Source organism: Diadema antillarum, unplaced genomic scaffold (genome assembly GCF_040938485.1).
Source record: "Diadema antillarum isolate AM-2024a unplaced genomic scaffold, OU_Dant_1.0 seq00000772_RagTag, whole genome shotgun sequence".
NCBI lineage: Eukaryota > Metazoa > Echinodermata > Echinoidea > Diadematoida > Diadematidae > Diadema > Diadema antillarum.
The window spans coordinates 81,929-99,211 of NW_027271661.1; the positions used below are offsets into that span (position 1 = coordinate 81,929).

Here is a 17,283-nt window from a genome sequence, read left to right on the forward strand (position 1 = left end):
ATTTCAAATACACTGTAGAGTGGTATGGAGCTAATTTTTGCTATGAGCATACTACTATACATATGTCCCACCTCTTAAAACAGAGTGACTCCAGAAAATAATACCGTATATGAGAAAAAAACAAAAATCACATAATCACTAACAATCAATGTCAACAAAATCCTTGATAAATAATATGTTTTAGAAATCAATGCTGTCATAATATCTTTCATAAATCAATGCCATCATGATTTGACTATCAACGTCAGAAAGATAGAATACCACTCGGTAGGTGCTGTTTGACAAAAATCATATCAATGATAGGGTTGTTGTAACTGTTTGGACAAAAATCATATCAATGATAGGGTTGTTGTAACTGTTTGGACTAAAATCTGCACAAAAACAGAACTACAATCAAGGGAGTACATGTGTATATATAACATGCACAAATGTGACCTGCCACAACAAAAGGATCCTAAAATCGCTAACGGCTGAGCCAAGAAAATCGAGATTGAAGTCAGATCATTAAAATCGGTCAAAACAATCAGATTTCTGTTTTTGGCATACTTTAGTAGTCTAATGTATTGTCTATCATCTGCCGAAATTTTGAAGCTAAATGATCAAAGGAAAGGGCAAAAACTTAGCATTTTTCTGGGCACTGATTTTCTGACTTTCAACGGAACAGAAATGTGTCAGAAGATTTGGATTCAGCACCGCAGCTACTGTAGACTATGCCCCTAGCAACGAGGTAGTGATCTTATTGGTCAGTGTGTGGCATCCCGGTTACTGATTGGTTGTGCGTAGACCGCTGGCGCTAAGCTTGAATGAACATCGCAGAGGTTGCTATTCAGAGCATACATGTACCTTCTATTGTCAAGAGGTGGAAACTGTCTTGCCTCCCCTTGATCATGATGGCGTTGGAAAGACAACTTTGAAAGCAGATTTCTTGAAATGCTGATTTTCTAAACCACTCAACATGCGCTAATAAAACCATCGATATCTCCGCAACCGAGTACTTTTATGAGTCATGTTATATATGGAATTAAAGTGGAAGAGTAAGGGAATAGTGTCATGTCATTTTCAGAAAATTGCTCTCCCCCGACTTTCGGATCCTTTTGTTGTAGTGGGTCACAAATGTCTGGGAATCACTATTCTACTCAGGAGTACCTGTACATTGTCTATTCAAAAAGCTAGGACTTGAAAGGAGCATGCTTTTAACACCTTTTGTTCCTTCTACAGCCAGGATTCTACCTGTAAAAATCTAGTGTCTAAAGCCTCTTTTCATCATCCCTTTGCAAGAACAGACAGTCAAGCCCCCTTCCAAAGCTCTTTTTAAACTGAGTGTTGGTTTAATCCTCCAAGTTGTGTGCACTCTATGTCAAGACTACACATGTACAATATGTATGCAGTAGGCAAAAATTGTGTGGCTGGGGTTATTGTATGAAGAGCACCTGTACTGTGTAAATGGAAAAAGCGCAACAATGCATCCCCCGAAGAAAATAGACTGGAATCTCAAGACCAGTGTCATGTAATTTGCAATAATCTTTTAATCTTCTTTGCTATTAAGCTATGCATGGTCAACATCTTAAGATCTTCTTGGCAACTCTTTATACAGGCCTTAACATTACAAATGGGCAGTGCTATATTTTTTGTTGTTAGCATTAGAAAAGACTTGGAAAAGGAAACATCTATTCAAGGTCAAGTACAAAAAAAAATGATTAGTTTCTCGTCCTATTTGCAAAATTCTTTCATGGTTAGATGTGAACACATGATTTCATGATCTAATGACCACTTGAGGGGGGTTTTGAAATTTAGGCACTTCACCCACAATATTCAAAGCTTATTTCTTCATTACTGGGACCAGTCACTCGAACAACTTCAGACACTGTTGGGTTGCATGCAGTCAGTCTTGAGACTCACTGCTTAATTCACATCAAATATCATTCACATACTGTATAATTGGTTTGTGTAGCCATCAACACAATTGCATACATCCTATACAGCTAAGAAAATCTTTGGGAAAAGGCCTAGAACAATCTGAAAACATTAATGAGTCAAGACAAAGATTTGAACTGCAAACCTCTCACAAAAACTTTACATGATGCTCTACCTTATGACATTTTGTTTTGATACTTTCGTTTAGAAGCAACCTCTTCCTGCTTCAAACGTCTTTCAATATCCCAGGGTGCCTTCTCATGGACTACACTTTGTATGCAGCCTCAGCTGCTGTTCAATGAAGATATAATACGGAGTATAAATTTTATATATCATAATCCCTATCATATCCAATTACTTTTAATCATATTGTCTCATATCGTATCCCATCATATCATTAATTAACACTCTGTTATCTTCATACTGCAGAAAATGCACTATACCCCATAGCTTGATGTGGTATATTGGGTGCAAAATGTACCATCCCTACTACAAAAAAAAAACACCAAACAAACAAAAAACATGGACTATCATTCACTGAAAAAAAAACAAACAAACAAAAACAGTGAGTGATAACAAGACTGGAAGGCTGGGTTTTGCTTATTTCATTTGTAATAGTGTGAAATACAATGCATGCATCTCTCTTTCAACAATGAAAAAACAAAAACAAAAACATGCATTGTGTTGAGGACTGGGTCAACATTTTCTGGAGCATGTTTTGCAACACAGGGTCCCAAAGAAACACAGTTGTCATAAAAGCATTGTACCTCTTGACGGATAGGAACAGAAGGAAAATGAATCTACCACTTTATTTTATTGTTTTCGTTGTTCATGAATATTGTATATTGCTAATGACAGCAATGGCACCATTCCCCATAGTCCATGGGCCAAGACCCGAAAAATGGGTTGTTGGTACCATCTGAGGTGGCACAACCTTTTTGGTGTCAGTTTGTTTGTCGGGCATAGATATGCTTATCAAGCTATGATAGCATTTCCAAATGAGTAGCTTAGTCATAATAAATGAATTTTTAACCAATTTGGTCTCATTTTTATATCCCTATACTTCTGAATCGAAACTAAACTGCTATACAAAGAAGAGCGCTGGTGTTCTGTTGTAAATGCGGTGCGCTTAGTCTTTATTCAAGGCAGCGAAGGGAATATCCAAAGGGTTATGATGTCCACAGCTGTCACGCGGTGCGCTTAGTCTTTTTCTAGACCAATGTACCGTTATCATATCTAAAGTTCCTCATGAAAGGGATTATACTGTTTTTATACTACCCTATCAACAAATACATCAGTTTTAAACAAAAATCACTCTGTTCATTTGCAATATCATTCATTATAATGTATCGTAGTGTACCGGTACATTGTTTTTGCATTATCTTATATTGTTGGAGGGAAATAAAGCGACATCGGCGTGGTATTAGCGTTTTCACCGTAGTGATTTCGCCGGAAAATGATAAATAATTGAAAAATACGGTAAAATTCACGAGGAATTGCTTTTGTTGTTGTTGTTGTTTTTAGATAAAAGGATATACACTGTATCATACGCTTTGGATATTCCCTTCGCCATCTAGAATAAAGACTAAGCGCTGTGGACATCATAACCTTTGGATATTCCCTTCGCTGCCTTGAATAAAGACTAAGCACACCCCGTTTACAACAGAACACCTGTGAACATACCATAGAGCTGCATTTACAGCTCTATGGAACATACAGAAGACAGTGCTCTTCTTTGTATGGCGGTTAGTTTCGATTCAGAAGTATAGGGATATAACAACGAGACCAAATTGGTTAAAAATTCATTTATTATGACTAAGCTACTCATTTGGAAATGCTATCATAGCTTGATAAGCATATCTATGCCCGACAAACAAAATAACACCAAAAAGGTTTTGCCACCTCAGATGGTACCAATATCTGGCCTGGCCCATGGACTACCACCCCTATTCCCTTCACCTCTTCATGAATGACCTGCTTTGTGATTTATGAGATGATTCCATATTCATGGGTTCATAAAAGGAATCATTTACACTCATCTATTAGTTTTATTTAAAGCAACATTTTGGTTCATCCCAATCACTGCAAAGACTACACAACAGCACTTTTCTCACCTTATCTATGAAAGAAAAATGACTCCAATTATGTCTGCATGTCATTACTCCTTACACACCCACTTTAATAAAAAATTCTTCTTTAAAACTTGATCAATTTTTGGTGAGATTCAACAAAAGTACAATGAGTTACAGAGCAAATCAAATCTTTGGTCTAATGATGCAAACAGCAACTGACTTGCACATTGTACAAATGTGGCCTATGACATGGATTCCAGTGCAAGAAATATTACGCTTGAATTTGAATGAAAATGCAAGATAGTTGGAATTTATATACAACATACTTTTGGATAAGGCATGGGAGACATCAATACTACGCAGACGTCATCTACTGTATTACTGACTGTGTACACCCCCCTCAATACCAAAGCCAAAGTGTTGTAGTCGGCACTAAATAGTTTCAAGGAGGTGGGGGGGGGGGGGTGGCATTCATTTGGTTGATTTCTTTTACTTTAAAAAAAAGTTTTATACTGTTTGTTTGTCTTGAGAGAAGAAGCAAATCTGTCAAATGTTTTTTTTCCCTCAGATTGAGTCTCTTCTACCCTGAATGCACCCATATTTCCAGGGATTCTCATTGAGATCCAAAAAAGATAGCATTTTATAGCGATGATACCTCTCCTTTCCCACTGGAGCTGACCTGCCTGCTGCTTCTGCACGAACAAGCAATAAATTATACACCCACCCTTCTTCCCAGATCAAAGTTGTCTCCTTTGTTTCACCTTGTTCTGGCTTTTCTTTGTGATATTCCAGTGTTGCTATTGTTGTTTGGCAACAACTTGTACCTGTGCTTGCCTATCTACACTTTTCATCTGACGACAAAAAAAAGAAAAAAATCTGTTAATAATAATATAAAAATTCTGGCATTGGACGGTGGGCATTGCTTGAATTCCAATGGACGAACATGTGCAATCTCTCTCTCCCAACCTTACAGACAATTGCAGCATTGGAAAGTTGATGACATTTGAAATTCCAACAGATTAAAGTCAGTACAACTTGTCTCACAGCTTTATTGAGGGAAAAAAAGTATGTTTTTTTTTTTATAGCAATTTAACATGTGAAGAGTTTGTTCACAAAAACCAATAAGTCCATATTTGCCAAATGGAGATATTTGCGATTAAAGGTCAAGAAAGATAAAGAGAATAATAAGAAAATTTTTGCTTCTTTTGACCATAACTTCAAAAATGTACCTTTATATGTTGTGACCAATATATCATTTCAAAGGTATAATGTTGTACTTTATGACAGAGACCGTACTTCAAAATCTTCAAAAATGGACTTATCGGTTTTTGCGAACAAACTCTTCACATACAATCTGTAGTCATAAGCATTCTCACCGATATCAGATTATCTTTTGTTGTCCATGCATGACCTCACAAAATGTTGAAGTGTTCTCTAACAGTCCAGCAATGGCAGCACCAAATCTTTAAAAATTTGCAACTGTTCAACGGATTGCCTGATTTTCCTAAAACTTCGCTGATGTATTATATTATTATAATAATATTGCTGCATTCCTTCAAACTACACATTATTTGGGTTTCATTCTCCTATAGTTTTAAGCAACGAATTTGATTTACATGTAAATAACTCTGTGAATTGGAACCTTAATGTTGCTGTGGTGTCATAGATACTGTGCATTTCAACAAGAGTACTTTATAGGCAGGGAGAACCCTCTAGGAACCTCCATCTAAAAATTCTGGTGACATACACATAGGGTGCTGCGGTAATGGCATAGATATTGACAAACAAAGGACAAATGAAGGATGACCACAATGAAAACAAATTTTTGTCTACAGACCCTAAGACACACTTCAACACACAGACATATACACGTTGACATACGCAAGCATCATACAATGTATGCATCCAGGATATCATCACAGTTCTCCGTGGGCATCACGCAATGTTTCACCGTCAGATTTTGAAATGTTATTTTCAGATGGCAACCAATTGCCTACAATAATGTTTGGGGGGTTTTCTACCTTCATCAAAAATTGTACATTTTTTAATGTTTACATTTTTTCAAATCTCACATGTTGACTGAATTTTCATGAAATATAATGGTAAAAGGGCATTGCATAGCATCAAAGATGGGAAAGTATGTCAAGCTTTCTCTTGAAAACTAAAATACAAACTTTTCATTCAGTCAATATGGTCCTTGATCACAAATTCACCTACTCACAAAGTTGTCCTGTGCCTATGACTTAATTAGCAAAACATGGTGTATACAAATACTTTTGCACTGCTCTTGAAGTATCATTGGTATGTCATGATAAAAGTGTTGTGTCATTGTGCATGAAGTTGTTCACAAATATTTTAATAAGAAAGTACCCTTTTGTGTCTCCTAGTGTTAGAAGCACAAATATCTCAACCATTCTGCGTATCTGTGTTCATGCGGCACGTTTTGCTTGTATTTCATTGTAAGCTGATTCAATTTTAAACTGAATCACACACGTCTGCATCAAAACTGAATTCTCACCTGGTGCGAATGGAGACACATGTTCCTGTCACAAGATTCTTCGTTTTCCAAATAGGGAGTGGAGGTCACGTGACTCCCATCGTCCGAGAACCACCAGTCAAACGTCAAGTTGACGCCAATGGACAGGTAGGCCTGAAACTCGGACTCCTCGCTGACGAAAACCGCCACCACAGGCAGGTTGGAGGAGAGGCTGTCATGCTCTGGCACACATGATGGGATGTTGCCCTGACCAGGTCGCAGAATGACCTGGAGGTCAGAGGGTATGGGCTGTACCACGTGCAGCGTGGTGGCTACATGAACGCGAGACACGGCATTGGTGACCATAACCTCTGCAGATGGATACAAACAGAATGCAAGGTGTTCCAAGCATGGTGCCGCCATAAACAAGGCAAGAATACATTTAATCAACATCTTCCTACCATGTGAAGAGGAAAAGGGAAGCATTTCAATCTAAAGACAATCATTAATAATCATGACAATACAATTATGCTATCTATTATTCAATAAAAAGCATTAGAATTAACATACATGACATTACAGCTGCATGTTGGCCATCCTAATAGTTCTCTTCTTTGTCATTTTCTTGTGTTAACATCGAAATAAATCACGATTGTGTCATTTCTCAAACACCAACTTTTAGTATAGAAAGCAACATTGAAAATTGTATTAAGACATGCAAAAACTGGAATGAAAGCTTTGCCATTTGTTCTCATTTAGCAGATATTTGTTTTAAAAAAAGAAATAGAAAGAGAATAAAATAAGAAAATAAAGGACAAAGCATCAGCCTAACTTTAAAATTGCTGAATAATACATACCAGTATGATAATAATTCCTTTTTAAGTTTTTCTAGACTGACACTGCATCTGAAAGAAGTCATTACATTCCAATCACAACGACAATGTTACCACAAAATCTGTATGGCATTCAATTGCAGCAGTGGAAAAATATTCATATGAAAAATGTCACAATGGCTATAAAACCACTACAAAGCATCGTATTGCCCTACAGCAATTGTGTGGAGGGACTATTAGAGGGATTGTACAAGGCATTGGAGTGTACAGACTCTGAACACGGTGATGATATTCAACATTTCCCTCATTCATGTATAGTTTTATGATAGTCATGTGGTCAACTTTACTATAACCCATTGAGGATGGGCTGATTTTGCTGCAACTCGCATTTCCCATAGACACCTGCCCAAGTATACTCAGGACTTGTCCTCAATGGGTTAAAATTTGAAGTCTTCCACCAGGGAGGTCTTATAGCACCTCCCTGCTTCCACTGCCTCAACTACAGTACATGTACAGTCACCTACATGTTGTACATTGTACCAACACACTGCAGATTTGAGCCTTAAGTGTGTTGTCAAAGTCACACTATTTTCAAATTGTTTAAAGGAGGGTTTTATACTGTGATATTAAAATGATTTAATGTACACTGTACATTATAATTGTAAATATGGACACAACTTGAAATGTTTCTGTTCTTAGGGATGTACAGTGTATGTGTGAGTGAAAATACACAAGCTTAATGTACTAATTAATTTAGATGCCTGAGCCATACATTTCTGAAGTTAAAAACATAATCTTACTTAAAGAATGTCATACACATTTAATATCTCCATGAAAATTCAATTTTTAACACAAAAACACAATTAACACAAATTTAGTCATGAAAACTATGGATCTGTTTCAGGAATATTGCATCCACATCCATGGAGCATCACTTTCAAGATAAAATCAAGTTTTCACATTAAAAAGGGATGACATTTTAGTAGCTACTTGTATCAAATGCAGGAGAACACTTCCTCAGAGACAAAACTTTGAGGTCTTGACTGACTCTACTTTCTTTCATGTTAAACTTACTAATCACAGCCATGTGCTTTCCAAAATACCCTCTTCCATCTGACGGTTGACATTCATATACAAAAATTGATTGCTCAGATACTTTGCTGTACTTTTCTTTGTATTTTTTTTTTGTACACAACCTCTGATGAAACACTATTACAAATTTCTACCTGCATGTGTCTAATCCTATTCTGAGCTGGCATTCCGACAAATAATCTGCTACTGATCATCCATTGTGTATGGCAGTCTTCACCACAATTTGTTCAGTCTCTTTTTCCCATTGCTCTGGGTACATAACTGTCCATTGTACCCACGTAAAAAAACCCCAGACAAACTTTGCATAAGAAATAACTCTCCCTCCTCTACCCCCCCCCCCCCCACACCACTTTTCCTCTGCCCCATTTTTCCATTCCCAATCTCTTCTCAAAACTCTTACATAATCAAAGCCCCTTTCATCTCAAATCCCTACACTGTCACCGAATAGGCATCGTGTATGTAAGGAGTGAATTAGGCGGTTGCCACTGGCTGTGGAGCGAAATCCCTGCGGTGGAGTTTAGAGGAAACCCTTGAAATGTTTGCGCAGGCAGATACGAGTTGGCTACAGAAAGGGGTGGTGGAAAGGGGAACCAATGTTTGAACCAGTGGAAATCCTTCTTTTGAGCCACATTTGGACGATGGCATTGTCACCAGTATCCACACACCTCTGGGGACATACTAGACCCATTCTATGGGTACCTATGCATAACATCACCTACAGTGTAGGAGTGTTAACATGTTATTGACAAGACCCTGATACACATTGTATAAAGCAGTTAGCGTTCAACAGAGTGTACAGGAACGCAAGTTTACTACAACACTTTTCTTTCTCTCTGTCCTTAAGTTTCTGTTTTATCTAGATCATACTCTCATACAGTTGTATATCATCTTTCTGATACAAACCTGTAGTTATCCAGTCTTGGCCTGTCTTACTATCTTCTCTCTCTTTATTGAATGTTCATTTATACTTACACAATATTTCTTTTTGTTGAAAGCATTTCTGACACATACTCATCTATAGATCGCTCTCCCCTCTCTCTCCATAGATGTATTATTCTATCTACATGTACCTAAAAATGTTCCAATCTTTTTTCTCTTTCTCTTCTGCTTTTTTCCTTTTTTCCTTTGTATCATTCTATTCCTCTTTTTCTCTATCCACCACATTCTTTCTACACCAACAGTGGTGGTGAAGCAAGTTTGCTGTGATAGATGACATCATTGTTACTCATGTATATCGTTTCTATCTACAATGTATCTACAATGTATCTACACTGCATCTCTCAATCAATCTATTCAAATGGTATCAATTGTTAATTCTACCCTTTTTTTGTCTCTATTTCTATATACCATCAGCTTTATTTTTGCTTCTTTTCAAGTCATTCTCGTCCCATTTTCCTCTGTCTGTCAAATTGCTAATGAATGTATATCTACATAGTCAGAGCATATCTATGTGTACATATCCTACAGTACAAGTGTGTACGTATGTATGTGCACTGTACACTATAATCATATCTTCCATTGTTTAGGTATGCACAGTTCAGAGACTTATTTAAAGCACTTTAATACAGCCAGATTACTTTTTTTTTTTTTTTTTTTTTTGGGGGGGGGTCATGTTTGAACAATGGCAAATAAAACAATTTTTTTTCTTTGCATTTAACAATTGAAAAAAAAAGAGTAATTTTCGTGTGTGAGTGAACCTGTCATGAGATTACAAGTATGTGGACGCACACACACACACACACACACACACACACACACACACACACACAGACTCACCTACAGACCAGGATCCAACCTGGTTGAAAGTGTGGAGGAAGTTGGCAGCTGCTGAAGTGTTGGTGATGGCTGCCATGGTGTGCTTAAGCACTACCCCATTGATGGACCAGGTCACATTGACAGCATCTTGGAGCTCCTCATTCTCATTTATTCCAAGAGCAAGCCCTGAAATGGGTGAATGAAATCACTGAGAATTATGATCATTCTCACACATGAATGCTAAAAGGAAAGCAGATTCAGCATTATTTGGCAAAGATGTGTAAAAGCATTTAAGACCATATTCAAAATGAACATTTGTAGGTAGGACATATTGGGGAATAATTATCCTTATCAAATTTGATCAGCAATATCACATTAAAAAATGTATCAAATGAAATTTAAATGCTGTTCTATATAGCTATTAAAACCTGCAAAAAGCATCCTGCTTTTAATAGCAATGATCTGTCGCACATGTGACATCAGCAAAAATCATTTCCCATTTACATTTAAAAGTCAATTATGCATATCATCCACCAATCCTTTGGGAAGAAGAGTCCAATTCAGAAAAAAAAAGTCTAAAACATATTTAGTCTTTGTTAAAAGTGTATCCTCAAGGACTTTTCATACTCCTTTAGTGTTTGGTCAAACATGTGCTCAGCAAACACACACATACACAATATAGTCAAACTCAAATCTTGACAGTTTCCTTGCTTTTGAAATGCAAATTGCCAGTGACAAAGTTTGAAACATGAACTCAACGTGTAAAACTTGAAGCAAAAAATAGAAGTGTTACACAATGTTCCATCCAGAAATGCTCCTGAACATTGCTGCAGAAAGAAACAGAGTCCAATCCCAAATTGTAAGATCAGGGGCCCGTTTCATAAAACTTGTCATCAGTGACAAGTTGTCATAGATGTGACAAGCTACTGAAATCCTTGCATCTGATTGGCTGAGAGCAAATTTGTCATAGAAATGTGGCAGTTGTCACTGATGACAAGTTTTATGAAACGGGCCCCAGATATTCATATTCAAAATTACAATATAGGACCTACAGTTGAAGAGCAGCAACACACACACACACACACATGTACTAGAACTTTGTATTATTCTTGTCATCCCAAGCCAATGAGATAATGGATACATGTTTATGAATTTGATGGGATGAAATGAGAAAAACTAAATAGAAATACTAAATGACAGTGGTGACATTATAGTTTATTTGAGAACAAGTCACATCCAGCATTTACATGTACTCAAAGTGAGTGGGTACATCCAGTTTTTGGATCTCTTTGTAAATTATACAACAAAGCTAGGACAGTGAATTCAACGGCATAAGGCACAGTAATTTACATATGAATTTGACTAAATAATGCACCCTAAAAGACAAACACACCCAAAACAAACAACAACAAAGAAAAATATCACAACAGAATTATTTAAACAATGAGTTTGTGGTAAAGTCAATGCGTCTGAAAACATGAAGGCAAAGTACAAATGAGGACAACTGTGGGATTCTTGCTGGGAAGTGCAGACCACCAACACCCCCGTCATCTTGGGGTCGAGGGGGCGAGAGGCGAGGCTTACCAGCCGAGCCCAGCTCTGAAACCAGCGATCACACTCCCCTCAAAGTCACAGAATTTGAGTACTCAAAGCAGATGTTTCACTCACTCATAACAGAGACAGACAGTCTGAAACACATTAGTTTTAGGGAAGCCAGTTAAGCTTGTCACTACACAAAAACTGAAAAATTCATCAGATTCCCAAAAACCATCCCGGTACCAAAGACAGCTGCTCCAGTCCCCCCAAATCACAAGATGAACAGACACAGACTTAAAAACGGACAGAAAGACAGACAGAGCGCATCAGTGTCAGGTGCCATTTAAGCTTGGCTGAACATTAAACAAAGCAACCATTGTCAAGTTCATCTTCTCCAAGCAAAAGAGAAAATCAACATATTCCTCTGGGAAAAATGGGGGAAAAAAAAGCTCAGACAAAGTTAAGAACAGCTAATGCTAGATGATCTTTTTCATCCTTTTCTATCCCGCTTCCGATATGTACCTGCCTCTCTCTTTCTCCCTCTCTTTTCCTCTCAAAACACAAAACAAAACAAAACAAAGCAACTTTTTATCCTCTTATCAAAATGTATTTCATCACGACACCTGCAGTACATTTATTTACTCCAATGGATTCCATCAGCAAAGATGTCTTGTATTCTTTTGCAACACCGTTACACTTTGTGGGCTTACAAGGCTAAATGGTACAATCGCACTTTCTCGCAGAGTTGCTGTGGCAACATGCGGAATTGTAGCTGATGGTAAACAAGATGCTGACAGATACTACGGCTCGAATCCCGATTTCATGGTTAAAGTTCAGGTCAAAGAAAAGGAAAAAGGGATGTTAACACCCAACACCCAGTCCAGAAAGAGCATTTCAAAAGGTTAAAAAAAAAACAAAAAAAAAATCTTGCCCTCAAATTTCTGTGGAAGCATCAGAACCTCAAAATTCAAAATAATGTAAAATCTACCTTGATGCATTAAAATGTAGGATTTAGAAACCTCAGAAAAATAAGCAACAGAACTCCCTTTATTTCAAATCACACTCACGGGAAAAATAAACTTTGTAACACCACTTCTGAACATTATCAGAATGCACCGAAAGGGTGTACTCAATAAAGATCAGATTAGATTTTATTGGCACATGATCAGTAGACTGCTGACAATAAACTCAATCGGCATGAAGGAAGAAATTCAGGAAATACTCTGGGAGACTAGGAAGTAATTCAAAATTCCATTGGATACCCCAAATCATGACATTCACTCTGAACTGAACTTCTTGTGTTCGATGTTTCAAGCATAGCACGTACACATTTGTAACTACAACCATCAGGATTTGAATTTCAACTTTTCTGGTGCTGTAAAAGCTGTTATTTTTGCATTTTTCGAGAGGGTCACTATTCAAACATTTTCATGAGATGTTGCTTTCGTGATTTGACGTGAAGGCTATCGTAAGCACACGCCACTCTACTGTACATGGCGATATTTTTGCGTGTTGTTGAATTCACAGCCCAACAATGATTCGTGAAATTTGTGAAAGCTTTTATAGTACTTATCAGCATACCAACACATCTAAAACATTTTGGTGTCCTTAAAAAATACACAAATCAAATAACACCATCTGTTGTAAGCATTGTTTTGAATACACTGTGAAGAAATACACAACGATGAGGTACTGTACGTTGAGTACAAGTGAAAAGAGTGTATAAAGATTGGTTCTCACCTGTGGAAGTGTTCACACTGCCCGCTAGTTCTATTCTGGCATCGAAGAGTGATGTAGTGCCAGTCTGAACAGTGGTGGAGCCTTTACTGAGACTGACAGTCAGAATGTATGGTCCAAGGGTGGAGTACACACTCATGGCCTCCATGCCACCTCCACATGGCAAATAAGAACTTTCTACAAAACACCTGAAAAAAACACACAACAAACAGCGGGGGAAATTATTTTGAATGTCAACATATCACGACGGAGCTTCCAGTGACAACCTTGACATTGCCATTGCAATAATGAATGGACATTGTGACTTTTTTTTTCTCTTCTTGACAAATCTTTATTTCAATGATTCACTGGACATGAGGAATGTGACTTTGTCAGATCAAGTATCCAAAAGAATCAGTATAAATGCAAGTACCATCTTGGAAAACACTGTCAAGATGTACATTATTGAGAAACCTGCCATTCCAGAAAATGCAGTATTTTCAACCATACTACAAGTAAACCACAACCAGTATCTCAAAAGAAAAAAAAATGCTTTGTTTAAAATGTGAGCAATGACACACTATACATTACATACAGTGTACAAGTATATTCAGGAACACCTGTACCACTGAACAAGGGAAGATATTCTTTTAATCAGCTTCAATTCCATTTCAAATACTTTAAAAAAAAATCATTACTGAGAATGGAAAAAGCTGAATAATTTGAAGATTATGTTTTCACTAATTATTTACATCTTTGCAAACTGCTTCTCCCTTTTATTTTTATTATCGTATTTTCTGTCTATCTCTTGCTCCCTTCTTTATTTTCTGAATCTCTGTCTCTCCTTTCTCTATACTACAAGGAGAAAACAGAATTAATACATGTACATGGTGTATGACAAAATGGAGGGACAATCATATAAATGGAAAGAATCTTCTTCACTATATATCCTTCTTTTTCATTTGTACATAGCATACATTCCACAACAGAGAATCATACAAATCATGAAATCGGTGCTGAAAGGAAACAAATTGCTCACGTTGTATTGCATGCTGATTCCGGCGCCTCGAGGCCGGGGCTGGTGGAGGTCCCACACCAGCAGCTGCCGTTTCCCAAGGCAGCATAGTCAAAGCTAAAACCAGATTGAATACAGAACAACAACAACAAAAGTGTATAGGGTTACTGTTAAGGAGCACACTCCTAAATATAAGATACAATGATACAATGTACAATGTACAATGTACATTGAATTGATGTATTTATGTACAAATGTATCCATCCAAATATGGTAATGAATTAAACCAAGAGAATCAATGACCCACAAATTACCAAACAATGCAGTAATGAATTTAAAAAAAAGAGAGAGAGAGAGGTGAATAACACAGCTGTCATGGTGAGCTACACTATACAGTATCCATCTGCCTGAACTACAAGTTTTGCTGGTTTTTTTTTTCATTATTGTAAAGTTACACTAGGCAAGAAATGTGAATGGGTAGTTGCTTGTCAGTCAAAAGTAAAAGGCCCCTGCAAACTGTTTTTATGCTCTATATGTCTTCTTTTTTTCACGGAAAAAGAAATGTATCATTCTATTATATCATTTATACATATTATGTACATTGTATCATGAAGTTTCCACTTCAAGTTTTCACAGTTTACATTACAGAACTCAGCTACAATGTACAGTACTATACAAGTGTATGTGTCATTGTACAGCAAATTTTGCAAAAATGATGAGGTAAGGATCTCCGACAATTCTAAACTCATGACTCATGTTGTTACACGTTTGCTCTTATTCTTATGAAGTACAGATAAAGAGTAGACTCCCAAATTTTCTAATGAATAAGTCCAAAATATGCATGAACAGTCAGTATATTATGATTGCACCTGAATGTAAAGGCCTTTTTGTTCGCCTCTTCAAAGCATGTACATTTGTACAACCTACATTGTATACAAATGAATTTCTATGAACATAGAGATTGGTGTGACACTGTCTCATAGTTCTATTATTATATTAACTAGGTTTAGATCCTACTGAAAACCCATTCCTGAAGAAAAGAAGTGACACTTTCTTCAGATTTTCTGGACCATAATGTAATAAAAATAATGCATTGAAATACATGTAGGAATTAAAGAAAAAAACAATTGAAATTTGTGTGCTAAACGAGGCTAAGACGAGGCTTTCTAAAAACTTGACATGTTGTCAATTGATCTTCCACGAACACACAATCAGTACATAATATTTTTGGCCAATATCATTAAGACATCAATAGTGCATTCAACATGATCAAGAATCAATGAATGTCATTTAGCCCTATATTCATCCAGTCCATTGCAAGATTAAATCTCAAAACAAAAAGTATAGACCTAGAGCAAAGGTTGTTAATGCTCTCTGTTTGAACTCTCTCAGGGACTTTCTTCTTTCTTTATCTCTCTCTCCCTCTCCACTTTCCTCAAAAGATTCATAAAAATCCAAATAACTTTGGGAGGGGGGGGGGATATCATGGTATTGTTCCAAAGCCATGAAACTGCAATGCAACAAAGTAATATTCTATACACAGAACCTTATTTCAGAGTGAGAGCATGTCACCATACCACTACACTTCCCCAAAAGAACTCATCTTTAACCAAACTGGATACGTGTATGTTGTGCCTTTGGTCATTCAAAATGGCTTTGGTATTCCAAACAGCGAGTGCATTCCAATTTAATCATAATACATGTAGGCACTACTTTCGTTGTCATGACTTCCACTTTTATAATATAACAGTTTACATGTTTTGTTTCACTTACCCATCATTATAGCAGTGAGCGCAGCAACTGGGCGGAGTTGCTGTTACATCTTCATTCACAATATATTGACCAAGAGAGGGTGATGTAATGCTTGACCAGTAACATCCTTCATACCACTGAGTACCTGAATACATGTAGATTCACAAAGGAAAAAGAAAATCATAAAATTTTTCTGCTTAAATACATGATGCATCCTCTTTCACTTTCTTCTAAAAATCTTGATTGTGATTCATAAATAAAAGATCTTAAAGTGAAACACATCAGATAAAACAAAAATCATTAAGTATTCTATTATTAAAAGTAACTTTACCGAAAGGTACAAGATGTACAATACTTTTATCAAGGCAAGAAATCATGTAGGTTTGCTTGCCTAAAATGGATTCACTGCTAAGTCCAATTTTAGTTTTTGTTTCTTTGTTTTTGTTTCTTTGCTTACACCTCATATTCTACAGAGTACAACCACATTTTAAACTCTTATACAGCACTTTCAAACATAGTAAATTCTACAGCTTAAAAAAAAAAATAGAAAGGCCCAAGTTTGAACAAGGAGTTTCAAGAGATGGAGTTAGAACTGGCTGTAGGTTCCTACATGTACAAGTGTAGTTATTTAAACAAGCTGTCAGTTAAATGATAGATGCACAAAACATTTGTCAAAGAATTCCACAGGTACAGCTGCACATTTGTAGCTTTGATGATCAGGGTTCATTTCTGCCATCTCTCTGAGAGATACGTATGAAAATTAATTTTGAACACTAATACAATAATGGCTATACTTTGCTTGTTTATTTATTAATTAAATGAAATGAAATTTTAACTTTATTTTAAAGAGCATATGATATCAAAAAAGGTACAACATAAATCCTGCCAAGAAAAAATACGCGCAAAAGTGTATCTGAGTTGTACATTGTGAAAGTACAAATGTATAGTTTATCTATAAACTGTACCAGCACTGGAAAGCCAATTGTATCATTTTTCTGATCACTGTCGTCAAATGATGGTTACAAACTTGAACTAAACAGTTCTTCAGTCATTTGTATGTCAGATTAGTTTACATTTGTAAGACATGTTAAGTTGAGTTTTGTTTATTTTTTTTTCATTTCA

The 17,283-nt window shown here is 36.6% G+C and overlaps 1 protein-coding gene across 1 annotated transcript in view; it reads right to left on the reverse strand.

The window, feature by feature from the left end:
• Nucleotides 1-16,316, reverse strand: part of LOC139738885 (polycystin-1-like protein 1) — a gene marked incomplete at its 3' end in the record, with an annotated part of 96,909 nt that extends 80,593 nt beyond the window's left edge. The window contains exons 1-5 of the mRNA XM_071649515.1: nt 16,183-16,316; nt 14,434-14,526; nt 13,419-13,603; nt 10,164-10,328; nt 6,505-6,833 (exon numbers count right to left, since the gene is read on the reverse strand). Of these exons, the coding sequence (XP_071505616.1) occupies nt 6,505-6,833; nt 10,164-10,328; nt 13,419-13,603; nt 14,434-14,526; nt 16,183-16,316 (906 nt within the window). The remainder of the gene's footprint in view (nt 1-6,504; nt 6,834-10,163; nt 10,329-13,418; nt 13,604-14,433; nt 14,527-16,182) is intronic.
• Between the last annotated feature and the right edge of the window lie 967 nt (nt 16,317-17,283).